Source organism: Talpa europaea (assembly GCF_964194135.1).
Source record: "Talpa europaea genome assembly, chromosome: 15".
In the NCBI taxonomy this organism is placed as follows: Eukaryota; Metazoa; Chordata; class Mammalia; order Eulipotyphla; family Talpidae; genus Talpa; species Talpa europaea.
In genome coordinates this window covers 57,863,413-57,884,770 of record NC_140083.1, presented here as the reverse complement: position 1 = coordinate 57,884,770, position 21,358 = coordinate 57,863,413, and the positions used below count along the sequence as shown (strand labels likewise).

General features: G+C 35.6%; 1 protein-coding gene across 1 annotated transcript in view; it reads right to left on the bottom strand.

Annotated features, from left to right (window-relative positions):
- PLCZ1 (phospholipase C zeta 1) overlaps nt 1-21,358 on the bottom strand; it is a gene marked incomplete at both ends in the record, with an annotated part of 43,331 nt that overhangs the window by 593 nt on the left and 21,380 nt on the right. The window contains 8 exons of the mRNA XM_084256016.1: nt 888-1,037; nt 5,169-5,301; nt 10,426-10,598; nt 11,673-11,789; nt 13,716-13,863; nt 15,075-15,290; nt 18,268-18,417; nt 19,964-20,108. Of these exons, the coding sequence (XP_084112142.1) occupies nt 888-1,037; nt 5,169-5,301; nt 10,426-10,598; nt 11,673-11,789; nt 13,716-13,863; nt 15,075-15,290; nt 18,268-18,417; nt 19,964-20,108 (1,232 nt within the window). The remainder of the gene's footprint in view (nt 1-887; nt 1,038-5,168; nt 5,302-10,425; nt 10,599-11,672; nt 11,790-13,715; nt 13,864-15,074; nt 15,291-18,267; nt 18,418-19,963; nt 20,109-21,358) is intronic.

Genomic DNA, 21,358 nt, shown 5'->3' with positions numbered 1-21,358 from the left:
GTACATTTGAATGTACATATGAATGTACACATGAATGTACATATGAAGAGATATAAATTTATACCCCTAAGTCATACATAGTGTTGTAAATCAATGTTATTGCAATAAAAAATAATACAGTTTTGAAAAGTAAGTAAATAAAGAATAGCTGCTATTAAAAATAATTAAGTAATCCTCAATTGCCCGGATAGCAGTCAAGAAAATATGTATCTTTAATATGCATATATAAAAATCTTCACTATGTAGTTATGTCATCTTTTATACCATGAAAATGAAATACTGCTGGTTATATTCTGACTTTCTTCTACCAAACACTGAGAACACAGTTGGTGCTTCCCCTTCCTCAAAGTGCAGCAAACTCCAAAATTAATCACCACCCTCTGCTTCAGACAGACTCTGATTCTAAGGTACATCTCAGATGGAGTTAGAAAGAAAACATACTGAGATGAGGCCATTGGGAGCACAGTGCAAATCACCTCAGCAAGGAGACTGAAAAAAGGAGGCAGTCTTGGAAAGAGTCAGGAAAGTTTTGAACTCCCAGTATCTCCTCTGTAGGAAGAATGAGTCTCTGCTTCTCTCTCCTGTTCAATTCCCACCCTTCATTTCTCTATGGTAGTCATTACTACTCTTAAATGATCCATATGAAGAAATGCTCATACTTGCCAAGTTTATGTAATTAGTCTTCCTAGCAACCCCACAACCAAATCCACCTTCATTATGAGAACACAGGTCTATAATTTCACTGAGATAAATTATGGGCCAATACATCAATGTTCCTTTATATCTGACTGTCATGGAGAGAATTAATTGGTCGATCAAAGCATGTATTTGATAAACTTAAGTTAAATTTCAGTGTTAGCACAGTTACCCTACTTGAGGAATATTACCTTTGTTCATGCATAGAACTGGTAAAGTATATTGCCCAAGAAATTCATTTTCAGTTATAAAATTTTGATTTTCAACAACAAAACGTATCAATGCCAGTTCTGGCACTTCAATAATAAATGTGAAGGTTTCATTCCATTTTGGACTAAAAGCTGAAATATAAAGGAATAGATACAATCAAATAATCAAAGCCACTATTCTGAAAAGAAAAATGCATATCTGTTCTCCAAATTTTTTCTTATTGCAAATAATAATAGCCTCTGTTTTAGAGCATAAATTAAATCAATGCACATCACTAGAATTAAATTTAAAATACACCCCATGAGAAAAAAACCATAATGACAATTTTTATTAAATATTTACTATTGCTGAGCTATATTCTAAGAGCATGTAACAAATAATCTCATTTAATCCTCACAATATCTTCAGGTTTATTATGATTCACATTTATAGATGAGAAAACTGAGCCATAATGCTGTTACATTACTTCCTAAGAGTTTTGCAAACTCAGTCATGAAGTAGCATAGCAGGAATTCAAACAAATGAAGTCTGATTTCATAGCATACATGTTTAATGAGCATGCAATAGGACTGCTGTGTTAAGACTTTTCATCATTAACAAAGAAATTGAGACATGAAGAGGTAATATTTTTCTATGCCAGGTTTTATTACGGGAAGAGTTCCATAGACATGGACTGAAAGCTAAGTAATAGGGCTCTAAAGTCAGGTTTTTACTGAGTGCGCACTTAAAGCCGAGTTAACAAGTAATGTATCTGTGGCAAAATAAATCATCCCAAACAATCTTTTGCCAAACAAGAAATTCAAAAATGTCATCCAAATCATCAAAAAAAAAAATTTTTTTTTCTTTTGTGGGACCCTTGCCGGCAGCCGGGGAACGAACCAGCGCTGCAGAGGCTGCGGGCAGCTTCGCAGCCCAGCACTCAACCGCTGCGCCACCAGGGGAGGCCCAAATCATCAAAATTTAAGCATAATTTAATAGAATCAAGAAATCAGATAAACCATATGCCATACTTACTAAAAACTCAAAGGTTCAGGAAGAAATAATAAGTATTGTTTCTCACGTGCAGAGGTAACACTATGCCAGCAATGTCAATAACTTTCATTGAGTTCCTTTCCAGAAGCATTGCAGAATTTGTGACCAATTATTCTGTATCGAATTTTTCTATGGCACATCTGTGATTATTCTATATCTAATTTTTCTATGGCACATCTGGTGTCACAACTACTATTTACTGATAATCCAAAATGCAGCATATGCTTATGAAAATAATAAACTAATTGACTTAAGCTAGAAAAATAACTAATTTACCTTACCTAAGAAGAAAAGAATTCCAAGAAGTACAATATGACTCATGGATCAGGTTGATTCTTTTTTTTTTTAAATATTTATTATTTTATTTTTACAAGAACCAGGGTACAGGCCAGATGCATGGGAGGGTGAGAGGATTCACTAGAGACAGAGCAGGGAACAGAACAAGCAGACTGACGAAATACACTGCTGAGGGGAGCAGTGGGCGAGACAGGCGAGGTCTGCTCGCCATGTGGGTTGCTCCGAGGCCGGCAGGGATCGAACCTGCACTGTAGAGGCTGCGGACAGCTTCACAGCGCTGCGCTCAGCCACCTGCGCCACCAGGGAGGCCCCAGGTTGATTCTTATAGATACTGTAAATCAATTCTTTACAGAATCAATTCTTTAAAGACACTATAAAATGAAGATGTATGTGCAAAATTCCCATACTGATTTATCCTTCCTCTACCAACCCTAGTTTGCTTCTCTCTCTCTCCTTCCTTCTCTTCTTTATCCTGTCTCCCTCTTCTCTCTGTCCCCTACTTCTCTCCCCACTCCCTCACACACACACACACACACACACACACACACACACACACACAATCATACAAGAATGTGTTCACTTCTAGTTGTGAAAGTAACAAAAAGAAAGAAAGGAAAAGAACACTAGGATACAACGTTTGATAGTTACACAGTTTACTCTGGAATGACCAAAACTGAAGAATTACTTCCACAGCTTATCTAAATGATATTTTTCCTCCCCGATTATCATGTAGTTCATTATGTAGTTCATTACCCTAGCTGGTAAACCAACTTAAAATCCTTTTTATCTACTTATCTATACTTTTACTCCTACTAGTTTTCTACATACATGTCTTCTATTCCTTTCTTAATATCATAGTTCTTTATGACCTGAAATTACATTCTCTAATCATGAAATTGTATCTTGACATTATTTTTGTATTTCTCATCTCTTTCTCATACACTTCTCCCTCTCTAATCTGCAAAACAATCTTCCTAAAATGCAAATCTGTTAGCATTATATGCCTGTTTAAAAGTCTTAATTCTATTTATTTCTACAGAAAAGAAAATTCCTAATACCTTGTCATGGCTTTCACAATTTTCGAAGACCATCCCCAACAATACTTTCTCATTTTATTTTACACTAATCATTCTTAAGCACTCTATATTCTACCCATCTTGAATTTCTTTACTTTTCCCTAGCATGTTTGAATTCCATTCTCTCCATGATTTAGCACTCATGTTATCCCTTCTGCCTTAAATGTCTTATTTCTGATGTCTGTGAGAAACACTATTCATTCGGGCCTCCCCGGTGGCACAGCAGTTGAGCACTGGGCTGCAAAGCTGCCCACAGCCTCTGCAGCGTCGGTTCAATCCCTGGCCACTGGCAAGGGTCCCACATGGTGCGCAGACCTCTCCTGCCGCCCGCTGCTTCCCTCAGAAGTGTACTTCATCAGTCTGCCTGTTCTGCTACCCGCTCTGGCTCTGGTGAATTCTCTCACCCTCCTGTGCTTCTGACTGTACCCAGTGCTTGTATAAATAAATAAATAAATCTTAAAAAAAAAAAGAACTACTATTCATTCTACAAGAACCATTTTTAAATCTCCACTACAATTCTGTGTATACTTAAAGCATTAAAAACAAAATCATTGTAGTTTCACATCCCCCATATGAACTGTATACTATCTACAATAAAGTTAGTTGGAACACACATCATAAAACATTTAAATGGTCAGAGATTTTTAGGTTTTTTTAATTGTTAGCACCAGGCTTTCAGCATAACAGGGTGCACTAATTTTTGAAGAGACAAAATGATTTTCTACAGGGATATTCCCATTAAATTCAGGGATATAATAAAAATTCTAATGGGAGCTACAGTTATTGCACTATAAGGACTATACTGAATAAGTAAAGGTTTCACATGTTTTAATAGGAAGATTCAAGTTGTAGATAAATAGAATAGGAGATAAGTTTCTACTAACTTCCTGATATCAGCAATTCCTACCAACAACAAAGGATGCCAAATGAGACAGTAAGTTACCATCAATATCTTTTCCCATTAGCAATAATGGATAAGGTAGCAAAAAATGACCCATATATATTTTCCATGCTGTTTGTACCAGAAGCCACACTGGAGGAATATTGGGCATGTGGGGGTTGGGAAGGGGGTAAAGAGAGCCCCAAGAGAACGTAAATCCTAATGAAACTGCACCTACTGCTCTGTCCATGGTGTGCAGGTTGAGCCTATTTTCAGACTCTGAAATACAGTTCACTATACTTTGGGAATATCCAAAAGATTCCAGACTGTAGGATCTCCTCCAAGGTCATCCTGACTAAGGGTCAATTCCAGAAACCTATCCTTTTCCAATTCCCATAATGGTTTCAACCTCAGAGGAGAAATGACAAAAATATCATACCAAAGTCATTTCTTCCACTCCTATATTTACCTTCTGGCAAAAATGACTAAATTATGAATCTGAATATTGTATGAGTAGGTTTTCTATGGAATCCTTAGACTGAGTCAACAGCCACAGACCTTTGATCTAAAGTAATTCAAGCAGTGTGGTAGAAAAGTATACCAAGCAATATCACAACAACCACAAGTTCTTTCTTTTACAAGCAGGCTAGAGTTAAGTAAAATGTCATGTCTCTCAATTCAGCAATATGGGGACAAAAAAACAGAGGTGAAGGTGAAAAAAAGTATTAATTTTTCTGCTCAGGTCAATTTTTCTGTCATCTGAAAATATATTTAAAGAATATATTAAATCAAAGGCAAACTATTTTGCTGCATATAGCACTTCAGTTATTTTGTACGTAATGCAAAGCCTTTGTCTTGTAAATTAGTAAGTATGTATCAAAACTCTATAAACATCCTTTTTAAGCTTTCCAACAAACGGTTTACTAGGAATTACAAATGGTTTACTAGGAATTCAATAAAATATAGTAGGAGCTCACCATTTCTTTTAATAACACGAGTCTGCTGTTTCACTTGATCAGTTGGAACACCATAAATTTCTATAATCACCAACGTGTCAGCTTTGTTAGAAGATGAGTAATTGCTAGGAGGCAACTGGACACCACTGATGAGCTGGACAAATGTACCAGACACAAGAGCTGAGCAGGACTTCATAACGCACCACCACTTAATTTCAAAATAAAACATTATTCAAAAACATCAATAATCTAAGTTTCCACAAAAAAATTAGAACTGGAAAATAGTACAGATTTTAAAATTTAACTTTTATCCCAATATATCAAATATCAGCAACAAATGTCTAAATTATTCCACTTGACCGGCATATGATTATTGTACAATCTACATGTTCCAACGCTCATGGTTCAACATATAGTTTCATTTCTCCCCTCTGCCCATTTTCATTTTTAAAGTATTTGTCAAGTTGTTAAAAAGCATTGCTTAAAGGCTGTGTTATCATCACCTTCTATGACAATTCAGGCAGAGCTTCTGTGATTGCATGAACTATTTACAAATCAATCTTGTATATATGCAATGTAAACTTGGAAATAGTATGAATAATTCTTAGGAAATGAAAAAACATATAATTTCCTATGACTGTATTTTCTGATAGAATTCATACTTTTCATTAATTTATTTTTTAAAGATTTATTTATTTATTTATACAAGCACTGGATACAGTCAGAAGCACAGGAGGGTGAGAGAATTCACCAGAGCCAGAGCGGGGAGCAGAACAGGCAGACTGATGAAATACACTGCTGAGGGGAGCAGCAGGTGCTGTAGGAGAGGTCTGCATGTCATGTGGGACCCTTGCTGGGGGCCAGGGATTGAACCAGCACTGCAGAGGCTGCGGGCAGCTTCGCAGCCCAGCGCTCAACCACTGCGCCACCAGGGGAGGCCCACTTTTCATTAATTTATTATAAAAATTTGCATCATCCATTGTATCACAAAGTAACCTGAATCTGAGAAGATCAATTTTTTCACATGTAAATGAGGGACTGAGTATGAGAAGAATGCATAGGTAATAAATGATAGTTTTATGTTACCTTGTATGATCAAGTCCATCATTCAAACAAAAATTTGTTTTACTTTAAGGAACAAATTCCAAATAAATACAATATTTGAAATGTACCAGTTAGGGGCAAGAAATGGAAGATACAGCTAAAGATGCAACTGTAAAAAACTGAGGCATGATTTCAATTTCTAGAGATTATAGCAAAAGGAACAAATCAATAATCAATTTTGAAAAGAAAAAGAAGGGAGGAAGAGAGAGAAGGAGGGACAGAGAGGAGGTGGGGGAGAAAGAGAGAGATTATGTCAATGCATAATTTTTCCTTTCTTAAATCCACACATTTTTGACATAAGCTAGAAACCAGAGTGACATTCCAAATACCTAATAACCAATATGGAATGGACATTCCAAGCAGCATAATAAGATATTGGCTAAAATAGAAAGTATTGTGGCCATAAACAACTAGTAAATAGATACCAAAGTCTACCAACTGAACATAAATTTCACAAGTACTAGACCTATACCAACATGGAAAAGGCTCAGCTTTGGTGCATCTAGTGCCAAAACAAACAAACAAATATTGTCTAACTTTAAAACAAACTGAATATGAAAACTGAAACAGAATTTAGAGCTTTTTGGTCAAATAACTTGTGCACGCTGAGTCTTTCTAGGATGGATGTCAAGCAGAAAACCCTCTGTTGTCAACCAGAGTGGCTTTGCTTTCATCTACGGCTCTATGCATCATATCTTGACCTCAGAAAATGGTTCCATGCTTTTTATAAACTTGAAAATAACTTAGTACAAAACTCTCAGTTTGCAGATGACAGAGAGTAAACCAGAAAAACTGAGTGACTGCATCAAGGGCATAAGAAAGCTAAAGGTACAACTTGATCTTTTGGTTTCTAAACCATGCTCTCCACAACTTAAGACCTCACGTGTTAATGCCACAAACTTTCCAAGAGTGATGAAGGGAAAGACACTCATGGCCATAACAATAACTTCCTGGGAGAGTCATTAACCCTACCTGCTTCATTCCATGCTTCTTACTCCCCTACATGACTGACATTTCTCAGAAACTAAACAGGCATCATTTGTAAACATCTGTGCATCCTTCATCCTTTCTTCCCCAGTTAAAGGGCACATATGTCCTTTGAACTACTGTCAACTTGTAAAAGACATCATTCATTAAGCCAACCTAATAAGCATGAGCATATATTTTTATCAGGCATCCTGAATAAGGATTAATCAAAAACATTGGATTTAGCCTTAAAGAATCCTCAGACACAAGGGGGAAAAAAACAAGCACAAAAAATAAATAAGTATAATGCACTGTGCTAAAAGCCATAATATACGTTTACACAGGATGTTATATAAAAACAGAAGACTACAAAAATAGACTACAATTTAGCATAGGGAAAAGCTTTAAAAAAGAAGTGACTCTTAAGCCTTGAAAAATTAGTCAGAACACAATAGGCAAGTGAAAGCTAGAAAAAGAATCCTGTCAAAGGAAATAGATATGCAATACATAGTGGTGTCATCATAGGCAGAAAAGGCTCCAACTTCCAAATTTCTTATGGTTACAGAATAGGATGAAAGGCTGGATATAGTAGAGATAGGACTAGAGAAGTAGACCAAGACCTGATTTAAAAAAAAAGAGAAAAAATCAGGAAATCAGGAAATAATTATTAATTAAATGTGATAAGATTAACATCACAGCAAAAAGTCACAGGGTCAATTTATGAAAGATAGATTAGGAGGACTGAGGCAGTTTACCTGAAAGCCACTTAGAAGCCAAAGAAATAGATGTAATGGCAAATGCCTTAAAAAATTACAGCCACAGTTGAGATATCAGACCAAGAAAATGGATGTGGGCAACATTTAGGAGAAGGATAGAATTTAAAGGTGGATTGAATATGGGAAGTGATGGAGATAAAGAAGAGAAAAATGGCTCCAATTTTGCCAGCCTGAACTAAGCTAGCCAATCCAGCCCAGTTCAATGAAATTTAAATTAGATAGAAGTAGATTTGACTAGGAAAAGATGTTCAGGTTTTAATATTTTCAGTTTGACAGAACAGTGATTAAATATAGTAGACTACTGTAAAGATGCCTTTATATTCCAAATATGAGGTCATATAGGTTTGAGCATTGTTGCTGTTGAAACCATGAATGTGTATAAAAGAAACAAGGAAAATGTTTAGTTTGAGATGAGGGTTAAGAAAAAGCCAAAAGTATCATGAATGTTTTCGGGGCAGGAAGAGGAACAGGTAGAGAAAGAGGAACCAAGAAAGGAAATGAAATTACTTGGGAGGAAGCGGGTAAGGAGAGAAGACCACCCCGGGAAGGAAAGCAACAAGACTTGTTTGGAGCAGGAAGGGAACTCAGAAAGTTTATCCTTCCTCCCTAGAACAACTAGACCAGTCATTCTAGATTAAGACCACTAGAACAGTGTAACTTATTGTATTTTTTCGCTCATGCAAAAATGCCACAGCCAGAAATCTTCCAAACATGGAAGGATGTAGAAATACCACCCACCTATACTACCTGAAAAGATTAACAGAAATTTTAAAAGGCATTAAAGGAAATCAAAACATTAATGTAGGCTCTCTAACTTACATAACAACTAAAAAAAGTAAAGGTTATTTTTTTATATTTAAAAAATTTTTGTATTAAAAAATACAAAATAGATGCCCAAGTTGTAGTAATATTGTAAAGTAAGATTAATGGTGAATGTTACACCCAGCCTTAGAAAGAATGCTAACTAATCAGTTCTTAGCAACATCGATGTCATAAGCTCTTTCTACTCTGCCACTATAGGCTCCTACTTGAGAGTCACAAAATCTCTAACAGCCTGGAGAAAAGTCAGCTTTCATATTTCATCGGCACTATTTCTTGTGGTGGCCAGAATCATTTCCATCCCTTTCATTCTTGCTTATACTCTCCTTCCACATTAATTTCTGGAAAACAGCACTTAAACCTCTCTTTCTCAGTTGGGACAAAAGGTTAAGGTCTGAAGAGGTAGAGAATGGTTCCGCCAGCCCCATGATGCTGACAGTAGAGGAAGGGGCTGCAAGCAGAGGAACTGAGAAGGGTTGGAGCGTTTCCTGTACTTTGACGTTAGGTAGCAGGAACAGAAGAGCCTCTCAGCCCACAGACTGCACTATGTCATAACTTGGACACAGTAAACCTGTACAGGGGCAGCAATTTACCAAAACTGAAAAATCTGAGATGTTTCATGTGGTTCTAGGAGCAGCTAGCTAAATAGAAGAATCAAAAGACCATACACACCCAATTTATTTGTAAACAACAGGCGCCGATAAAATATGATTACAGTAATCTAAAATACCATTATTTATAATTAAGTGGAGAGGAAACACTAGGGGTTGTTCAAAAGTTTCAGTGATATTTTAAAAAAGAAATAAATATGGCACTAGATTATAGAAGAATAAAGCTTTTGAAAAGCTTTTACTATTGGAAACAAATTTTAAACAACTATTTTATTCTTGATGAAATTACACAGGGCATAATAAAACAAAAGATGAAAGTTGAAATGATAAGACAGTACTGCAGGGAGGATGCAAGCTAGGATACAGAGAAAAATAAGTAAGCAGCAATATGAGGTAAATAATTATTAGGGGAACTAATAACAGGAGAAATAATATATATCTGCATTAGAACCAATAAAGAATGAAATCAAATACAGAGGAAAATCACATGTAGAGGGAAAAGCAAAGTGATAAAGTTGAGATGAAATCAGTAAACATGGAAGACAGATACTCAGGAAAAGCATAGGTATACTTTTCGTTTCTAAGTAATCAAATAAATCCTGAATTGCAAAAATATAGTTTTGAAGATTAGTGAAAAACAAACAACCAGAATTTCCTATTAAATTTTTTAAAGTTAAGGAGGAAAAAAAAATACATCTACAAGGTAATTATTTGTGTATTGAATTCTGACTATTCTATCATAATATTAAATGCCTAAAAATAGTAGAATACTATAAATAGACCTTGTAGTTAAAGCAGGTTGTAACCTCAAAATTTCTACTTACAGGCAGGAATCATGCAGAAAGTCATCAAACATTTTTTAGATATGTAAATATGAAATATCACCTCTCTATAGCACTTTAAAAATAGAAATTTAAAAGATATTAAAGAAAATTTAAATTTAAATTTTATTGTATACCATCTAGTTTATATAATTTTAAAAAAGGTAAAAGTTAATCTTACCCTTATTGTAAGTGTAACTGGATTACTGTCTACTGGTGCTTTATTTGGATCAAAATTTGATTCAGTATTTCTTAGGAACTCTGGTTTCAAAATATACCCAGAACCACCATTATCTAAAAATTTCCCATTTTGAAGATCCATAGGCAGGCCAGGAGTCTGGAAATTTAAGGCCACTGTGAGAAAAAAAGAATTTTGCCATTGTCAAGAAATAGAGAATACTGCTAAAGAAACACAGTTAAATGATTAACTGAAAACCCAACCATGGCTGATATATCTTCAAACATCTTAAGAATAAACATCATTAGTCAAAAATCTCATTATTTTAAACATTTTCTCCTGCCTTGTCTATATTAACTTATGAAAGTGAGTTTCGAAACTTAGTATGTAATTATATCAGTTTGAGTTAAAAAATCAAAATGGTACACAGAATAGATTATAGTATAACAATGTACATGTCAGATAACATTTAAGAAATATGGGGATAAAGAAAATGAGAACATTAAATGCTGGAAGGGAAGATACCAACTATATCATAAACTTTCAGCTCCAAAGAGGTACTTTTATCATTTAGGAGAAAGTGAGAAACAGGCATAGCAATGACTGTTGTTAAAATATAGAAATATATCCACATAGGCTGCTAAATAGGCACTGTTTATGCACAGTATCACCTTCTACCCTACACCACCACCACTCCTGCATATCATCCTGACCCCACTCACTCCCTCCTTGAAAACCTATGGGTGTTTCCACAATTCAGTAGCAGAAGGGGTAACACTGGGCACTTTCTGATGTGCAAATATTAGTGTTAAACTAGCTGGTCAGTTCAGAATAGGGGGAGTCTGATAAGAACAAATAGCAATCTTAGTCATTTTTCAATAGTATGAATGCAGAATTCAGTGTAGAGTATAATAGATAGAGTTCACTTCATTTGAAGAAACCTTTAGCAAATCCTACCAGCAAAGGACTTGATCTTCATTGCCCTCTCATGTCCAATTTGTTTTCCTTTCCCCATCCTACACTCCCCCTATTAACTATTTATGAATTTTAACCTCAATGCCGCCAACTCTAACTTAATTTCCTCTCCAACCCATTTAAGAGAACCTCAACTCTTAAAACCAACAATTCATCATCATTGCTGGACTACAAAACACACAAGGCAAAAAAAAAAGTTCATAAGAACTTCTTTACATGAAGCTTTAAGTCATAAGAGATTAATTTTTGCAAAAAAAAATCAATATGTAACTTACCCATTTGACAACCTATATTCCAAAATTCTTGAGGATTAAAATTAGAAGAATCAGTTCTCATTGCTCTAGGATATATTCTGGTTATGAATTTCCTGGTATGAAGAATAAACTCTGGGGCTAAAAAAATATTTCACATAAATGAATTACTATGCCTATACTTATTATATTGATATGTATTATCTTGACAAAAATATTTGCAATTCATAGAAATCAAAATAAATGTCTTTATGTTTAACATTATTCACTGTTATAGAGATGTTAATAATTTTCATTAATTTTATATATACTAATTATTTGCTTGAGGAAAAAAATGACTAGATAACATTCCTCCTATCCTTTTCCTATTCTTTTCCTATTCAATTTCACTTTAATATAACAATATTTAAAGTTCCAGAATAAAATGCATGTTCAAAAAAATACTAAAGTAATATTTTTCCCCTTTCATCTTTTTTTCACTTTGGTATCCATATTAGCACAGAAGAGAAAGTATATCACACAAAGATATATGGTGGCAAACAAGTTAATCTAGTTGAATACTTAACAGGCTCTCAGGGTAGAAAGAAATCTTAAAATTATCCAATTGTGATCTAAATACTTAACACCATAGCATCTCCCCAACCCCACCAACAATTCTATTTCTGGTCACCATCCACAGTTGGTTTTTAAAAAGCCCTAAAATATCCAAGATCTCTCTAATAGGTAGTTTGACAAAATGATATTTCAAAATATCCAAGATCTCTCTAATAATTGAGAAAATGATAGTTTATCAAAGCTCCTCGGGCTCCAGAAGCCAGCCCAACAAGGTTAAACAACAAATATGTAAGAATCAGCATCTCCAAACAGCCATCAGCTTTTTTTTTTTTTAAGATTTATTTATTTATTTATACAAGCACTGGGTACAGTCAGAAGCACGGGAGGGTGAGAGAATTCACCATAGCCAGAGCGAGGAGCAGAACAGGCAGACTGATGAAGTACACTGCTGAGGGGAGCAGCAGGCCCAGCAGGAGAGGTCTGCGCACCATGTGGGACCCTCACCGGTGGCTCGGGATGGAACCAGTATTGCAGAGGCTGCGGGTAGCTTCGCAGCCCAGTGCTCAACCACTGTGCCATCAAGGAGACCCACCAACAGCTTTTTTATGAGCAGTTGCAGATACCGAATTTCCTGCCAAGTTATTTCTATGCAACATGGTAAGTTGTTATTTTCAGATGTTTAGATGTTAATGTTTTAGAAGGCTTTGGAATCACCTGAGTGTTGAGTTAATTGCCCATCCCTTTTAATTTGAGGATATTCCTTGCCACATATACCTATGAAGGAGGAAAAGTCTGTTTCCCATTCTCTTTCTCAAGCAGGTCTCTTGCATTTGGGCTCTACCAAACAGAATAACCCACCTCAGATTTAGACTCAAAAGAGAGTGAAAAGAAGATTAAGACAAAAGGTATGTCTACACACACAGCACAGTCATCAATTAGTCTGACCTGGGTGGTATCTCTTGCTCCTTTCACCACAGACATCGGCTTCCAGGTCTATTTGACTCTGACTCTGAGATGTCTACTGAATCCACGTAGCTCACCCTCACTCTATTCTCACCATTGTCAGATTCATCACCTCTTCCCTGCCTACAGTCTTACCTCCTGCTGTATCTCAGACAACTTTCAGAAACACACAGGGGCTCATGTGACACCTGAAATTTCACTCTTTATCCTGTTCATCTTTGATTCAGGACAACTTGACTTGCAAAAGTTCCTTGCCATTAGGATCTTCCTATTTCTGCAGCCTTGTCACTCAACTCACTGCATCCCCACCCAGCAAAGTGTCCATACTAGATATCCTCAGTCAAAATTTCCTGAGTTAAACAAATTAATGGTTGAGTTTTATAAAATACAACTTAATGTCACCTTAGTCATATATTGTCTTATTAAATATAATGTTAAATAAAAATATCATGATAAAATAGTGTTGTTTTTTTTAAATAAATATCATTGACCAATCTTAATACCAGAGCAATGAATACAACTTCATCTATTTGAATCATGAGAATTTACCTCTCAACTTGCAAAGTTTCCGGGCTTGTGTCTCCCCAATAGAATTAGTTTCATTAAATTGTTGATATAGTTTTGAATGTTGAAAGCTTCTGAATTTCTCAGCTTTAGTATAAATGACAAGATCAGATAAGGCCAGAGCCACTTTTCCCTTTGAAGTGTGAAATAAAATACCACAATTTCACATTTTTGCACTGATCATTGAAAACTTGCTTTTCCAATAAAGAAAATATGCTATCACATCAATGATTTTATTTTTTATATCTCCTAAAAATATTTTTATGGGTTTTTAATGAATATACTGCTTAATGTTAATATGAGACAGCTAAATCTAAAATGCCAATTAATGTAATAGGTATGGAAGACAATTGTAAATATTTCCTTTCTCCGCAGATCTCAGTTAATTCTCATAAATTTTATAAATTTAGGAATTTTGGTCATGACTAAGTATGTTCTCAGTGTGATCAATTATTTTGGGATAACTTCTGTATACTGTACATTTGCTCATTTACAGCCCAGCATCTATAACCTATATTCCTCTGTTAACCCCTCTCCATGGTTTGTTTCTAGGAAACATTCTTTTTCAAGCTCAGGCAATGTGTTTAAGTATCATAAATGTAGCTGGGGACTAGCTAATCAGCCTTGCACCACCCTGGTGATACTGGTTCAGGGATTTGCACAAATCTGGAGCATAGTCACTGAACATAAAGAATTTGTTTGGTGAGCCGAGAAATAGCTAAGCCCACCACTGCATTTGAACCTGAAAGTATATGAAGCCAAAGCTTTGCAAAGTCTTGTATAAATAAAGAGAAAGTGAGACCAAAGTTGGCGAAAGAAATTTCTGCAAGCTTTGCTTGTTGTATTACACAAAGTAGTTCTTGAAATTATAATCCCTTTCCCTGAATTTTGTGTTTATGTGGGCCAATTAATTAATTCACATTTTACTTAAACCAGATGAAATGGCTTTATATCACTTGCAACCTGATATGCTTTTTAATTATACTAATTGATATGCTCATAGTACTGTGTATGATAAAGTGATGTTCTTGTATTTGACAGTATGATCTCCTTGAGGGCAGGAACATTATGTTGCTTATCTCTACCTGTATGCTGCACAGTACCTTGCATATAAGATGCTTAATATTTATTGACTATAGAGAAAAAATTTAAAAACAATTCACAAAGAGACAACTGTTAAAATTTTTTCCACTACAAATTTTTCCAAACAAATTTTAAGTAATAGAATTTCCAGAAAGAGGAAAAAGATTTTTCCACCCCCCCACCCCACATTTTTAAATTCTTAATAACAAATTAAGATACCTCTTAATCATTTATTAGATTTTCACAAAGCAGAAATCTCACCCTCTTTTTCCTGAAAAGTGGTAATCCAGCTGAACTTGATTCTGCTTGCTTTACTAGACTATATTCCGATTCTTTAATTTTGTAGTCTTCCTCCTCTTGATCCTCCTCTTCTTCATATTCCGCTATCTGACCATGTTTATTATAACCTTTCCTTTCCCGGGTTTCTTTTAAGGTTCCCATTTTCTTATTTTTAACTAATATTTTAAATTTTAATGCCTATAGAAACAATATGAAAGAGAAATACAGTTACACATTTACAGGTTAAGTTTGCATTTGTGACAGTGATTGAAAAGTCTTTTGTTGTGTTTTCAATTAGTCCACAGTAGCAAGATGTGCAAGAGTTCTATCTTTTTCACACCCCTATAAATACTGTGATAGATCCAGGGACATTATTGATGATACTGATAAAAATTTACCCCAAATAAGACTATTGTGATTGTGACTGACTGTAATTTCATTTCTCTTACATTCCTTACATGACTACAGTTCACATTAATTAAAATACTTGAAAAGTGTTTATAGGGACACATTAAAATACTAGCAATGTTACAGAGGTTAGACTATTACAACTTCTGGTAGTTATACTGTGAGGTCATTACTCTCTTATTACAAAGTATTACATGGCATCAAGTGGGTAGTATTATCTATAGCAATATCACATAGACTGAGTTTAAATGAAAGATTAGTAAACAACCTTCACATCTCAACTGAATCACACAAAAGCATTGTAACAGGGTGGTCCCCAGGAAAGGGGGAGGTTCCAGGTTCCCTGCCCCACCCAAATGGAGGGTGGAGCTGAGCAGGAAGAGAAGAGGCTGCAGAGGAGACTGAGGAAGGAAGGAAGCAGCATGGAGCCAGAAGGAGACCTGGAGGAGGCGCATGGAGCCTAGAGACACGTGAAGAAACTGCACTTGTCTTTTGGTCGTGGACTGGGTGACACAGATGTGGGTGAGACCCGTGGGGAGGTGACAATGGCAACTTTTATCTTGATTTTGATTTTGCTCTTTTCCTTCCAGGCTTGTCTGGTTGTTTCTGACCCTTTTCTGTGGGTCCCCACTGGAAGATACTTTAGACTTGTGGCAGGCTTTGGGGCCTTGCTCTGGGCCGATCAAATATGGATGGACTTTTACCCACGAGGGGACGGGTAACTTTGGGTGCTTCATTTAGAAACTAGACTCTTTGCCTTTCCTGTATTGTTTCCTAGTTTTATTAAAGTTCCTTCCCACTAAAGTCTCATATGTTTTGTGTTGATGCGGCGGATGGCAGAACCCATTTAGAATAGGCAGGTTTGCAGGGTTTGGGCTGCCCCTCTCCCTGCCCTGTAACAGCATCACCAACATAATAGTTCCTGTCCACCAAAACTAGGAACATAACAAAATTCACCACCAGGGTCACTTGTTCTAAATCCAAAGCTTTCTTGTTCCCTTTATGCCCATAGTTATTCCTTTCCTTTTCAAATATTTACTACCTTATCAAATATACTTATTAAATGACTATTATGTTGTATACAATGCTGCTGAAATCTGGATTGTGAAGTAAATTTCTTTCCTTCAATCTGATTGCTCCTTCTCTTTGTCATCCTCAGGTACCCACTTCCACTCCCCATCACCTCGGGTCTTCTCCTTTCCCCACCACCCTTCTATTGCAGAGTGCAACTACCTTTATCAAAAGCATCACCCAGAATGCCTGTTAAAGGGAAAAAAAAAAGAGTGCCTGTTAAAGGAACAGATAACTCAGATCTACTTCAAATTTAGAGATTCTTGTTTAGTGGAACTGGAATTATGTGTGTTAAACAAGTCTGCAGGCATTCTCTTATACACTGAAGACTGAGTGCAGTATGACAAAATGACTTCATCTCTAATGCTTCATTTACTCATTGGAAAGTGTCTCCTAACTTTATATCATCATATATCTCTGACTGCTAAAAGACAGACTTATAAGTAGTAGGAGGGAGGATTCCATTCCTAGAAAGCTAAACCTTTTTATCATTTCTGTATTAGACCATGACTCTTATATTAAATCTTTAATGATATGTTGCTGGCATTTTGCATAAGTTCTTAAATATTTCTCTTCTGTCAAAGCTGGACACATTTAGTGAGTGACCAATTCTATAAAGTCCAAGAGCCACAGTTTTGTATTTGTTCAATCTATTTTTTGTCCATTTTAATTCTATCATGATTCCTATACTTCTTGTTATTATTATCACAATACTTTAAATTGTCCATTTAAATAAAGACAAATATAAAGTGAAATATTCAGATATAAAAACATATAAAACACATTGCTCTATCTAATGAAAAAATGACATGTCAAAACTAAACTACTGGGTTGTTGGACACTGTTAGCATGTAAGGAAAGAAAAAGTTCACTCATCGGCTGATAAAACTTAGAGCCAGTGAAGGAAACTAAGGGGGAATGGCCAGAGTGGAATGGGGAAAAGTAAAGAAAATGAAGCTCAAGGATAGTGTTTCAAGGAAAGGAGGGAGAGTTCCATGGTAGTGAATGCCATACAGGGAACAAGTCAGATGAAGACTGACACAGGTCCACTAGAGTTTACTCGAAGGAAAGCCACTGATGACCATTAGATACTGACTATGGTGCAGGTGGAAGAGAAAGACTGATGGGTAGGTTGCGAGGAGATGGAAATTTGGCCTGAGACAGGGATTAATAAAACAAACAGCTAGCTGGAGAGAGAACTGAAATCCTAAGAGTGGGGGTATTTTTTTAAATCAAATACTTGAGTATCTCAACTGAAGATAGAAAGGGACCTGTAGACACAGGTTAATAGAAAAGAGGGAGGAAAACCTGCCACTCCAGTGCTGAGGGATCTGGCAAGGACTTTACTGATAACCTAGGTCATTGCCACTTTCTCAGTCTTTTGCCTATTAAAAAAATATGAAATTCCTATATTCTTATATTAACAAACTTGAAATTCTGGCTTCATGGGATATGATACACAGTGAAATGTGAGGTTGTACATACATATAGCTCCATTTTCTCTTTATCAAAATATATTCACCTAAATGCTCACAGGAACATTTCCCAGGCAACACACTGTAAAGATACACTTCTATAAATAATCAAAACTACCCATTTCCTCTGATTTCTAGCTTAGTCTTAAAGGCCAATACATAGTGACATACTTTATCTTCTTTTTTTTTTCATAACCTGAAGTTCTCAAACAAAATGTTACCTCTGGGGAAGGTAGCTTGTCTGGAAAATCATCAAGCATATCAGAAAGCAAGGCATCTCCAAAAACAGATTGCAAATTGTCTGCCATCACTTCTTGTTGGGAAGGGGAACAATGATTTTCTAAAGAGAGCACCACCGGGTAGTCAGATGTCTAAAAAATTAACCATTACTACAGTTATTGATCAGAACAACTCAACAGCTATAGTGCAATTAATAGAAGCACTTAATCAGTATTAAACCTACATTTAATGTTTAGTACCTTTGCTAAATAAGTACTCTTTAAATAAATTATTTTTGAGTTTATATAAAGAAAAATTCATATTTTGGGCATCCCTGGTGGCACAGGCAGTTGAGCACAGCGCTGTGAAGCTGTCCGCAGCCTCTGCAGTGCCGTTTCGATCCCTATCAGCCTCGGAGCAACCCACATTGGGCGGCAGACCTCTCCTGTCTTGCCCGATGCTCCCCTCAGCAGTGTATTTCGTCAGTCTGCCTGTTCTGTTCTTTGCTCTATCTCTGGTGAATCCTCCCACCCTGGCCTGTACCCCTGCTCTTGTATAAATAAAATAAATAAATCTATCTTTAAAAAAATAATTAAAAAAAGAAAAAATCATATTTTATATTTTGTGGATATTTGGCATTTTATAGTGTAATTCTAATACACTAGAGAAACTGATTCAGATCTGTGATTTTAAGCTTGTGTTTACAAATAATTTATTGACTTTGGGGGAAAACATTAGGGTTATCAGATTTGTAAGTTTAACATTGCTTAAACACTGATTTTGTTAGATCAGTTTAACTATACTATAATGGATGTACTTAAGAACAAAATCAAATATACTAAGTTTACCAAATAATTTTACATGTCTACACATACTCAACTAGTCACAGTTGGAAATGGGACCAAGTATTATTCAAAAACGAGTGATTGTTAAAATCTTCTCATTTTATATACTAGGATTAATAAACTGAAGTTAGAAGTTTCAGAAATAATCCAGATCTTTGAATCAAAAGTAAATTTCTAAATGTCCTTTGCTACATGAATAGCTGTCATCATATTCAAATTATCAATAACTGAGATAGTACATTTCTGACATATTTTTGTGTCTTAAAGCAAAGTAAAATAGTAGAATATTGGTAAAATATTTACTATTATAAAGACCAGTATTTTCAAACTTTTTTGGCCATAATTAGGATCAGAAAATGTATTTTTCCTTGTGACATAACATACACATATTATATATATTTTATAATTAAAAAAGAAGTTTCATGAAATATGTTAAAATTAAGTGTAATAAAGTTACCTTGAACTATATACTTCTATATGGATACTGTATGCTACATATATACTATATTCTGTATACTATATGCTTTAACTACATGGATTTCACTGCCCATAAACATATCATATCCAAAATCTGAAATATTACTGAACCCACCCAAATTTCCTCTTCCCCAACCTCTCTTGTCTTAACTAGACTATTTAAGTTAGTGTCTGAAGCCACATGGGTAAGTTGCTCAGTTATACAGGTCTCTCCCACATATACAGAAGGTATACATGTTATCATTAAAAATTCTCATTGACTTTTTCTTTTACAAAAAGATAAACACATAAACTTAGGTGATGCATTACAGGATTTTGAAACAAGTAATTTATAATAAGTTTAAGTAAGTATAATTTAACAAAGACATGCACATACTAGGAATGCATATTTCTGTATCGCTTGGATAACAGTTTTAAACAGAAGTTTGCTGGTGAGGGTGTAACCATGGTAAACAACAGGTTCATTTTGTGATCCATCCCAGCAGTCAATTTCCAGACATCGGCATCCCTTCACAAGAGCACTGACAAAATTTGATAAAAATAAATGGTCATTCTGGGATCGCTAAACTGGATACCATAGTCTCAAAATATTCCAGAGACTACTGATGATTTTTCAATAAAGGCATAGATGAGTCCATAATAAAAACAAAGTGTTCCACTGAACTAACATAATTCTTCTTCTCTGTGAGCACAGCCTGACATACCACTGTCATGTGCTGGCTGCAGAGGACTACCAGCAAGATGTGTAGAGCTGTGGATTCTAACACCCACTATTTCTACCCATTCCTTACATGCTAAGTTCTACAAGGGCAGGAATTAAAACTTCAGCCCCATATAAACATGTTTGATATATAGTTTATGAACAATAAATAGTGATTAGTTTTATACCAGAAAAATGGGAACTATGATGTGTAAGAAGAAAAGTAGAAGGCAGATAGAGATCCCTAAATTGCAATCTTGGAAGAGAGAGAATTGGAAAAAAAAAGAGAGGTAACTTGAAACCCCAGGATCCTAGATTTGATACTTGTTTTTCAAGAAGGAAGTCAAAGTAGCCCCCTGCCATATATGAAGGCATTTTTCTCATACAAAACCAAGTTAATACCAGTTTTCTGAGAAGTATATAAAATTAGCACAAGGGCTCTAGGCAGTGGCTCTGTAAGAACAATTTTAACTCCCCACAGACATTTACCAATGTCTGGCAACATTTTCGGCTGCTACAATTGGAATGGAAGGAGTTCTGCCACCGGCATCTGTAAGGTAGGGGTTAAACCGTCTACAATACACAGGACCAACTCCCCACAACAGAGATTGATCTGATCCAAAATGTAAATAATTTGAAAAACCCCACCCTAAGCAATAACAATCTGGTGTGATCCCACTACCTAGTGATTGATATATAATCAGCTTTTCTTCCCAACAGAAACACACACTACCAAACATATGTGAAAGGCCATATGTGAAAGTAAACCTTTTAGATCTGGTACTTCTTTGGCGATCATATTTAGCACGCTTTCTACAGAGAAGATTCAAGCAGTATTTAGGTAAGACTGTAGTGAAGAAAAGATAAAACAATTATGACATTGAAGTTAAGGTGCTGAATTCAGGGGAAAAAAACCTTTCGCCCCTTTGGAATAATACAGATAGAAGGAGGTAGGGGAAGGGAACGCATGAATCTCATCAATCTTAGAGATTTCACCAAAACTGGACAAAATATAAAATTACTTAGAAATTCTTGCTGAACATTTTTTGAGTATGCTTTCTATGGCGATAT